Source organism: Monopterus albus, unplaced genomic scaffold (assembly GCF_001952655.1).
Source record: "Monopterus albus unplaced genomic scaffold, M_albus_1.0 scaffold86.1, whole genome shotgun sequence".
NCBI lineage: Eukaryota > Metazoa > Chordata > Actinopteri > Synbranchiformes > Synbranchidae > Monopterus > Monopterus albus.
In genome coordinates, this window is record NW_018127966.1 from 348,095 (window position 1) to 359,397 (window position 11,303).

General features: G+C 40.7%; 1 protein-coding gene across 1 annotated transcript in view; it reads left to right on the forward strand.

Annotated features, from left to right (window-relative positions):
- Positions 1–11,303, forward strand: part of fgfrl1a (fibroblast growth factor receptor like 1a) — a 73,934-nt gene that overhangs the window by 15,919 nt on the left and 46,712 nt on the right. The window contains exon 3 of the mRNA XM_020607496.1: positions 9,375–9,647. Within this exon, the coding sequence (XP_020463152.1) occupies positions 9,375–9,647 (273 nt within the window). The remainder of the gene's footprint in view (positions 1–9,374; positions 9,648–11,303) is intronic.

Sequence of the window (11,303 nt, forward strand, 5' to 3'; positions counted from 1 at the left end):
TGTATGGTGCAGAGGGGTCACTGGCAGGTTGTGTCTGCTGCTGGTGATTGTAATCTGTTGGCGACTGAATGAGTAAATTGACCCTGACCTCAGATTCCTCGCACACAACCACAACACCTGCCACTGGTGCAGCTTTGGGGACAGAGGCTTCAGCTTAGCTAGTGTTTGTTAGATGTCGAGGGTGAAGGATGGTCGGAGTGGTGAAGAGAGACCGAGGAGACCTAGTGAAGCTGCTACATTTTCTGTGTGTGTAAAAGTTTTGCTCCTTCATTTCTGCATCCCGCGAGTCTTAAAGTAAAGTACCTACTGTTTCTCTAAGTCCTTATTAAATGCAGCTTGAACCTGATCTGCCAAACAGATTCAAACACCATCATCTGCTTCTGGGCGCCATTTGTTTTATTTTAATGCTCATGTAGATAGAAATCTTTTTTGTTTCTTTTAAACTGTTTCCAGATTCCCTGTAGTGCAAAAGCACATTCTGTCTGAAACATGTAACATCTTTGTGATTTTTCAACGGGTCATTTATCTTACATGCTTCCACATTTATTGAAAAAATGTAATGTTTAACATATTTCTGGGAACTGTTTAATGCTTTCACTTTGGTAATTCTGGATGAAGGCAAGCTGAGTAATCATTGCTTCAGATCACAGTGTTTGTTCTGTTTTAGGTCTTATTGTGCCCTAAAATACAACCTGCCACTGAGTCTGAATCTACTAGTTAGCCAGGAGTGATGTACATGCACACACTGCACATGCACTTGAAGCCTTTGACCTACTTTTACTTCAAGCTGGCCTCCTTACCACATTTATTCAGTTTTTTCCTCCTCTTTTGTCCCATTGTTGCCTACTTAGGTCTAAAGTCCCTGCGTGCTTTGCCAAACATGATTTATTATCGGACCCAAACTGGTACTAAAGCTTGAGAAGCAGATTCCTTCTACAGATAATACAGTGTCATAATCAGGCAGCCTTCTCTTATTTGCATATACATGCTGTATGCTTCAGAGAGCCGGGAGACAAACATGTATAAATAACTAGATCCATAATGTAGGACAAACCTCGTCAGGTCACGTGGATGTTTTGGAGATGCTTCGTCAACACAGGAGACAGGCGTGGCGTTGTACAGCCTCACTGCCAAACTGTAAAATTGAATTTCCTCTTCGTCTCCATGAAAGGCAGAAGTAACAGAGGAAACAACATTTTGTGTCTAAGTTTGTGAGCAACCAGGTCAGCTTTCAACAAGACCTGACTGCAAGGTGTTAGCGGACCGTCGAGGGTATCTCTAGCTCTGTCACTCTTTTCCTTTCTGTCTCACAGGCAATAGAGTGTATTCTTTTATGTTTTTTTCCAAGGTAGTCATTGAAATGTCACTTCTTTGTCCAGTCTGCAGTTTATTTGTAAATCCTTAATGTTTGTTTGAGTGGATTAGTTCCTCACGTTTCCCTTCCTGGCTAACTTTCGGCCGAGGCGTGTGCACATCTTTTCTGCTGCCTTTCACACGTTATTGTTCTTCGTTTTCTCTCCTTAGTACACTTTCTTAATTTTGCTTAGTCTGCATTTATGTAATAAGCCCAACACTCATGATGTGCTTTTCTTTCCTTTATAAGCTGTAAAAAAATGTTGTAGGTTGAAACTGCCCTCCGGTTCTTGGTGGTTTGAAGAGCTGTCTAGGTTTCTGGACTGTGAAATGAAAGAACCACAGTGTTTAGCTTTGGACCACCGGCTGCAGGTTTCACAGGTTGCATTGGTGCTGTTGTTGTTTTATGACTTTGACTTTCAGAAACCTGTTTCTGTATGAATGAACCTCTTACAATGCATAACGTTCCTCTCATCCTCACTCTGGACACAAACGGAAGGCGTGAATAAGACGAAAGGAGGTTATGGTTCAACTTCTGTGACTTAATGTTTAGATCAATATATTGTCTGTAGAATCACTGGATCTGCACTAGGCTGGAGTCAAAAAGGCAACAAAAACCTTCTATAATGACATAAAATTAAAGCTTAATTTACTAGCATTTAACACTTATTATTCAAATGTATAGGGCTCATTTGCCACAGGCCAGTTTTAGGCTGTACATGGCTGCACAATAAGTAGTGTGTGGAATGCAATTAAGTTTTAGTTGATTCTCTTGTCAACTGCAAGTTGACACTATTTCCCACAGTTGCATGAACATTAAACAAGATTTTCAGAATGACAATTTGTTCCCATTAAAACCCTTTTCTTTAACTAAGTATATTAATTTCATTCATTAATCTTCTCCCCTTTGTTCATGTGGGAAGGGTGTGTCATAAAAATGATTCAGGCCTTTTGTTAGTAAAGGGTTTAAACTTAAATTTATTGCTGTTGCCAAGTGCAGAACCAACAGTTCAAGGTCTGTAGTATATGCATCTCATTCTGCTGGTTTCAGGGGCCATCAGCTATTATAGTAGAAAAACTACAGTGGAAGGACCAGAGAGAGAGAGAAAGATAAGGGAAGTGTGATGGAGAAAGTCAAAGGAGAAAGAAAGGAGGTGTAAGAGACCAAATTACATTTCTAATAAAAGTGTGAGATTAGTGTCAGACCATAAAGCACCTGATTAAAACGAATGGAAAAAGAGCTCACTGGTGTTTTACCCCTTTGTGAGTGTGTATGCTCACACAGCTGACGTATGGGTTGCTGAAGGGATCAGGTTGCCGCACCAACCACTCAGCAGATTCCTCAAAATTTTTCTGGCCACTCTGTTTTTCTTGTGTGTGTGTGTATGTGTGTGTGTGAGAGAGAGAGAGAGAGAAAGAGACAAGTGTAGGCCTTTATGTGTATAAGTGTACTGGTGTCCTTGAACAATGCTGGGGTGCCCTCCCCAGCCTCAGGCCTAGTGTTAAGTGTCAGGATGCTGTAACAAGCAGCAGTTGACCTGTTGATGGGGCGGAAGTGACTGGATCAGAGTGAGAAAGTGTCTGTTTGTGAACCTGAGAAGGACAACTTTACATGTATCCATCAGTCTGCCCGTTGCCTCAGGTTAAAGAAACGAAGCTGTGTCTGTGTGTCAGTGAAAGAAGCAGACGAAAGACAATCAGTGACATCTCAGGCAGTTTTATGAGCTTTTTTCTGTCAGTGCAATGATTCTGATAAAAAAATAAATACAATTACCCAGCCATTTACTTCAGCTAATGTGGCATTACACAACAAGTAATCCTGCTAGGAATAATCACTTTAGAGAGCGTGGATGTGAGACCACGATTCAAACTTAGGAAGAGAATTCCAATACATAGACATAACAGTAAAAGTGATGTGTAACAGGGCTATTAGGGTCATTTTATCAGCACACACTAATTCTTATTAAAGCATATTGCAGATGGATTAAACTTTTCCTAGTTTATACGCTCTGAGCTCAGGTAAAAGTACGAGAGAGAAAGAAAAAGGTTACCTTTATAACTGATCTGATAATAACGGCGACCTTTGAGGACCCAGTTGTCCCAGACATTCACACAGTGTGATATAGTGCCAGCATGTATACACACAAACACACACACCCCCACACACAGACACCTCTACCTTGAACAGTAAATCAATGCTGAGTCCCACTGTTAAGTGCTCTCAATCAAAAGCATTCCTCCACTCTCCCCTCTCGCTCCAGTCTTACTTCCCTGCCAACAACAACGTTGTATTGGACGCTGCAGACCCATCTGACTCGAAGACCAGTGGAACGGAAAGGGCATTGAAAAAAACAAACTCTAGACCCAAAACCAAAACATAAAGGCAATCCCAGCTGTCACGCACCGCCAAAATATGCAGCACAAAATTGACATAATTAGCAGATATTTTTTGAACAATGAAAAATTACAGTGTGTTTAAGGCTAAAACCATTTTTCAGCTGCTTTAGAGACATCTCATGTCCTTATGATGGAGAGTAGGTGTTGGTTGTTCTTCTGATGTTTAATGTGTTACAAATCCTACTTTTTCAGCCACTTATGGCATTGATCTTTTTTTCCTCTAAGAACATTTCGGTCATGAAGCTGGGAAAGGCATTAGTGAATGTGATCCGAGCAAACAGCTCTGTGCTGAGACACTGGCTGGCAATGACCTTCGAAATTCAGAGAAGATTCCTGAATAGAGAGTTAAAGAAAACACTGTGAAACACTCTGTGTATTAACTGTGAGTTAATACAAAACTCTAGGGGGGTAAATATATACTTTAATATACTTTACTACACAGCAACTTTGGTTCCTGATCCACAGGGGCAGTCTTACAGTCAATACTGTATCAGATTTCCTAATGCATTTATAAAATGCAGATTAGCTATAGTACTTTCTAACAATCCCTAGAAACGTACCCAGCTAAACTCACATACATATTTGTACTCAGCGAGGCCTGTGCATATGTACAAAAGTCTGTTTTCCCCCAAATAGGGCTTAATTCAACACAGATTGCCATATATTGGAATGTAAGCAGCTCATTTTGAGTTGTTTAGGATGTAGCTGCTTAAAGAAGAGAATGTATGAACTGATCTCTGCTTTGCTTTATTTGACCTTCTCCTTCAGTCCGTGTAGAGGACGTGCAGCTCTGACCTGGAAGGTTCTGCCTCCGTGGGAGTAGTGTGTTTCTGATGTGGGCTGTATTTTCCTGCCATTAGGCTGCATAATACCATGAATACACATATAACCTACCTCCCCTACTGGGCAGTGTGTAGGTGAAGGGGAAGGAGAGGGAGTGTGTGCTCTGTGTTTGTCTGCATTTGGAGGCAGACAAACAATCTTCAAGGTGTTTTAGATTGTTGTGGGAAGCCAGCAGAGAGCCATAAGCCCTAAATGGACTAAACAGACTGGAGTTTTAAAGCCCTGCAATTTTCTTTGCTCCCACACACATACAAACAAACGCAGAGTTGCAGGCTACCCAGCAAATAAACAAAGATGCTCAAGCACACAGTGACACACAATCAGTAATTGGACTATATACAGTCTTTGTACTGCCTTTCATACATAAACTAACATTCAGCTGCACATATATGTTCAAAAGGACCCACACACATGCAGACGCTCACAGTGACCTTTTGTCTCCTGAAAAAGAAGAATAGATTTTCTTTACTCACTTGAGTTTCACCCCTAGAGACAGATTTAAAAAAATGTACTTTGGTCATGGACTGTGGAAATAGAGGAAGAGGGCAATGATCAGGAGAGAAAGTGGGAAAGGAATGAAGGCTGCTGCTCTGATCAGGCAGAGATGGAGAGGGGGAGGAAAAGTGGGTGAGCAGGGAGAGCGTAGGAGAGGTTAACTGTCAGAAGTTGTGAGGTTCAGTTAGAGGTCCTGCTCCTGTGATTCTCTGGGGAAGCTGTGTGTGTGTGTGTGTGTGTGTGTGTGTGTGTGTGTGTGTGTGTGTGTGTGTGTGTGTGGGGTAGAAACAAACTGTGTGTGTGTGTGTGTGTGTGTGTGTGTGTGTGTGTGTGTGTGTGTGTGTGTGTGTGTGCAGAACAGAAAAACACAGGTGACCGGTATATCACTCCAAAGAGAGTAAGAAAAGGTACAGCGCTGAAACTGGTGTGTATGAGTGTGATGAAAGAGAGAAAAAAAAGAGTAGGGAGTACGAGCCAGATAGAGAGAGGCAGAGAGTTTGAAGAAAAGAGTGATGACAAGGAGAAAGAGAGGATAGGAGGAGGATGTAGGGAAGAAGCAAGGGGTTATGAGCAAGAAAGAGAGGTAGCATGGGGGTAGTAAGAGTTCAGGGGAATGAGATTTCAATCTGTTGGAAGAAGAAAAGAAATAAATACAAAGGAAGAAATGAACATTCAGTGGACAATATAGATATAGAAAAGGAATGTATGGAAATGAGACACAAAGACAGAATAGATTAAACAGGAAGGGGGAGTTAAAGTAAGAAAGCAAGAAAAATGATTTTATGTGTGTTCAGGGAGATATATAAAGGAGGGAAGAAGGAAAGAAGAGCAAGGGAACAAGCAATAAATAACAATGAAACCTAACCAGAAGAACGAAAGAAACAGAGGTAGAGATTAGGAAAACGGAGAACGAGTGAGCTGTCGGGCCCCTGATGAGAAAGCCATACAGATGAATGAACACATTACCCTGTGCAGTGATGAGGAGAAAGGAGGAGCGGCTCCCGTGAATACCTCTGTGTGACTAATGCCTTTTTCACACATTTTACCTTCATCCATCCATCACTGTGTCCACCTCCTGCTCTCCTCTTAAAACAATACACCAGCTTGACAGCAAGTCATCTAATAATAATAAATCACGATCTTTTTGTTTTCTTTTGGTGACAGTTGACAGCTGGACAGAGCTGACCAGTGATGTTCCTTAAATCTGAGACCCCGTAGGTACCCTACCACACAGTAACACAGGAGGCATGGTGGCTACTGTGACTCCTGCTGACCACTTAGCTGTTTCTAGAGAAATGTAAAATAAATAAATAAATAAATAAAAATTAAAAAAGTATACACACAAGTTAAGTCTAGTGGTGTCATTGAAAGTTACAGTAAAACCAGGGAAGAGCTCCAGCAAATATCACTGAGACCTCCAGTAGAAGTCCAGCAGTAGCACAATAAAGTTCTACTCTGTTGGTGGTGCACAGGTTTTTTGCATTTGCTACAGATTGTTACAGAAACCACCACAGCAACCACAATCTGTGCACCTGGTTTGATTACAGTTCACCGTCGAACCCTTTTTGCCTTCTATTTACTTCTACTTTAATCTGCTTGAATCTGCTTCACTGGCCTCAAATATCTTGTGTTTCTTTTGTTTGTTTAATTGGACTACATTCTTTTCTACTTGGACCACCTATGCTTCATCTGTTTTGTTTTTTTTTATTCCGCAGAATCTACCACAAGCTGACTAATAACACCAGGCTACAACTGTTTTGTTCAGAAGGGCAAATTAAAGGTCTCCATATTATATCTGGCATCAAGCTGTGTTCATTTCCTGTGATAAAGTATCAGACAAAGGGGGCATTAAATTAAATACACCTCTGATGTTTACATGTTTCTAATCATTATCAGGCCATATGCATTTAGTCAGATAAGCCTGAATCAGTAGCGTTGTTAACGTGCAGCACCCTTTGTCCTCTCTTTAAGCTGTTTAACCTACAGGACGTGACCTGACGTGGGCTGTGTTCTGATGGTTTATCCATTTACTTTCTGTAGTTTGCCAGAGCACATTGTTCACCACATGGTGGCCTAAATGTGTTTTAGTACTTGATTTAGAGGTTATTATTTTAATCCAAAAGGAATAATGACAGGCCATATGCACTGAACCTCACTAACTCCTATGCCCCTCCCACTTCTAGTCTCTGTCTTCCTGTTTGTTTGTTTTTTTTACTTGTCTCCTTTTTGGCCATATTCTATTCCCTTTCTTTCCTCAGGCTGACTCCCTGAAATTCCATCGTCTCTCATTCCCTTAACTTTTTTCCTTACCTCCTTTACTTCCTTCCTCTCCTTCTCTCTCCTCCCCCTTATTTCCATTTGTTCTCTTCATCACTCCTACTTTTCTCCATCACCCTCTAATTTCCTCCCACATTTCCCAGTCAGTCATCCTGCCCTGCTTTGTTTTTCTAGTGTGCAGTTTCACAGTAGACCGGCTACTGAGCGGTCAAGGTCACGCCTGATTTTATGGCTTGAAACGACATCTCAGTTGATATTAAACTCACTGCTTGGCTTTGTGTTTGCAACCTGGGGATTCTGTTGTTGTCTGTATTAAAATGTCAGCACTTCAGTGAAGCCATTATAAACGTACAAAAGGTTAAAGGATAATTTATGTGTTTCATGACGTATTTAGATTGTAGCTTGGTGTGGGAACTGTGGTGAGAATAAGGGATGAATACACACACACACACAATGTACTGTGTATATATAAAACATAATTAATACATATCAGTATTAATACATATCAATATAAATGATTTATTGTCCAGTTGCAGTTATAATTTATAAATTGTGTTTTGATGCTTGGGCAGCAGTGTTTATTGAAACTTTCATGCCGATAAACCCCCATTTGAATTTGAATACATATATATATATGTGTGTGTGTGTGTGTGTGTGTGTATTTATCTCTTATTCTATTAAATAATAGTACTATCAGTACTATTAAAATATCCTGAAAATGTTCAAAAAGTACTTACACTAACAGAGATCATTCATTTATGGTTTTATTTTGAAAACCACAAATAATTGTTAGCATCACTATGCGTTGTGTTTGCATAAACATTAAAAAACCAGATAGCCAACAGCCCTAACCTTCTGTAAACATTGGAGAATGTATCAGATGTGGGTTTGTGGGCTGCTGGGTTTGTTACATAACCACACGGTTAAAAAGGAAATAGCAAATATATTATTATTATTATTATTATTGATGACATTATTAATGTCTCTCTCTCTTGCTCACACTCACATGCACACTTTTATGTTCATTTGAGTACATAAAAACTGATGAATCTTAAGTAGTCAGAGTATTTGTAAGGAGCCTAAAATCTTCCAGAAATACAGAGGATTATAGTCTTCCTCCTGTTGAAAGTTTTTCAGCCAAGTCAGTGGCTGTTGGAGTTTAATGAACAAAATGTACTGGTTGGGTGAATATACTATGTAGCGTGTGGGCTAGTAGACATGACGCAGTGACACTAGGTAACACTGAAAGCTTTAGTCCTCTGAAGTCCTCACATCATGAGATTTTTTTTTTGTAAAATCTAAAGTATGTCCACACTTCGGGCTTCTTTCTTAGATGGATAACAAATCTCTGGAGTGTTGTCCCTCAGTCTGTCACTGCATTCTGCCATGTTTTCACTGACGTTGGTTGAGCCTGGCTAGTATTTAACCCTTCAGTGGGTGAGTTTTTCAAAGTGCGGTCATTTAATTTAAAGATGCTTCTTAAAATTTGAAGTGGTAATACCGACCCTTGGAAATTTTACCATGGTTTAATGTGACACCAGTACCCGTTTAATCCCTAGTGTGTGTGTCTAATATAAGAAAAGAAATTCAGTAAACTAATGTGAAAAGTTACATTAGCAGGTTCACACTTTTTGTAATCATGTCTGAAGATATGGTGGTAAAAAAAATGTATGAATTTATTTATATCAAATCAAATCAAATCAAATCAAATTTTATTTATATAGCACCAAATCACAACAAAAGTCATCTCAGGACACTTTACAAAGCTCCAGGGCCAGGGCAACCTACAGAAAGGTACAGAGAGAGAGAGGACACACTACGGGAGAGAGGAGACACAAAGTAATGTGTAATGGTGGCATATAGAAGCATAGGGAGAGAGAGGAGAGGGGAGGGGAGGAGAGGAGAGGAGAGGAGAGGAGAGCAGGAGGGGAGGGGAGAGGAGAGGGCACATATATGTGTTTAATAGTGTCTTGTAACTTCACTAACTCTCCCGTTCTTGCTCTACATAGGTCCCCCCAGGGTGTCAGAGAGGGTGGCCCACCGGCAGAGTGTCCGCCTAGGCCGCACCATGAAGCTGCCCTGCCCTGTGGAGGGTGACCCCCCACCTCTCATCATGTGGACCAAAGATGGTCGCAACATCCACAGTGGATGGACTCGGTTCAAGGTGTTACAGCACACTCTGCGTATTAAAGAGGTGGAGACTGACGACGCGGGGACTTACATCTGTAAAGCTACCAACGGGTTTGGGAGTGTGAACATCAACTACACCCTCATTGTTATAGGTACGTTAGTGTGACATAAGGCAGCAGCGCCAACCTTTGGATTCAGTTGACAGAACATGAATAAGCTGCACTAGTGCTAAAAAATACTTTTAGAGGCACACACACAACAGCTCTGTTCTCTATGTGCTGCCTAACAGTTTTCAAATAATCTTGGCCAAAATCTATGAAACAATATATTTTGGAGGAAGACTGCACATGGAAACTACACAGACCAAAGTAGAGTTGTGTACTTTTTCCAAGGGTGTTTATGTGTGTTTGTGTGATGACAGACTGATAAAATACCAGAAGCAAAGCATAAGATTTAGCTCTTTTTATTTCTCCCATCTGCTCTTACTTTCTTCCCATTAATTATCTTCTTTAATACACATAATTTTTGTATTCTTTATTTTTCTTGTTTTTTTTTATGCATCCCTGCTCTCATTGTGTGTATCTAGGCTATAATTAGCCAGCTTAGGTTGGTGGGGCCAAGCCTGTGTAGTCCTCCAGACAATGAAGCTCTGCTTTTGTCTGAGTTTTTATGCTTGTGCGTGTGTGTGTGTGTGTGTGTCTGTGTGACCACTATGGTTGTGCTTGTGCGTTCCTGTATGATTATGAATGAGGCATTTGTTGAAGTTGATGCTTGTGTTTTTGCTCTGGTGCATTTGTGTGTAGGACATTATGTCAGTGTGGTATGGAATGTCACGTTTGTGTGCATCTTAATTTAGAGCTCATTATAAAAAGCCCATTCTTGTGTTTGGCTCATGTTTGTTTTTCTACACAGTCTTTAACCCTGGGTCTAGAAGGCTGTGTCTTTTGTCACATGCATATATTCATGCGCTTGTCTCAGCTGTACAAACTCTATAAGTTGTCATCCGATGGCTGTGACCCTGACAACTTGACAATCTCGCTGCTCTTTCTATAGTGGGACTCGCTTCTCTTAACTCTCATCCATGTAAACAAAATACCTGGAGGGAGGGCAGTGCACATTTACACATGCAAGTCAGTGTGTCTGTGCTGAGCGCATGTGTTAGTGCACAGGCCACTCTGTGTGTGTGTCAGGTTTCAGTCAGTAGAGTCAGTGCCAGTAGAGATATTAGGATGGCGGCACATTCCAGAGAATCTGACTAAAGCATTTCTTTCTTTCAAGCGTCAGCACTTCAGACACGGGTATGAGTAATATGCTCCGATAAAAACGCTACCAGCCCATTTTACACTGTTGCTGGGTTGAGAAATCTTGGAATTTGAGTTTGATGTTGTGACCAGGCGTACAGCTTAATAAGAATTTGGTACCAAAGTGGGAATCTTAAAAGAAATAATGCTGTTGTGCAATTTATTGTGCTTCTTCTATATAAAACTTGAGATTTTAGAAACATATCTGTCTTTGATGATTTGTGATGAGACCAATTAACAAGCAAACATCCATGAATTCTAAAAGCGAGTCACTAAAGCTACATTAATGAAATAGCTTATTTCCCTCCTGGTTATCCCTGAAAATACTCGTTTCGTTCCTGTTTACGTTCCAGTTGGAGTCACAAAAATCCATTTTCCGTCCCATTTGGTTCAATACATTGGCCTAGTGACAGGATGTACGAACCTTGTATCCAGTAATCAGTATTGGTATGTGGTCCAAAGCTGTATCGGTGTTGATGTGAACTTCAAATACAGGCTGGCACACAG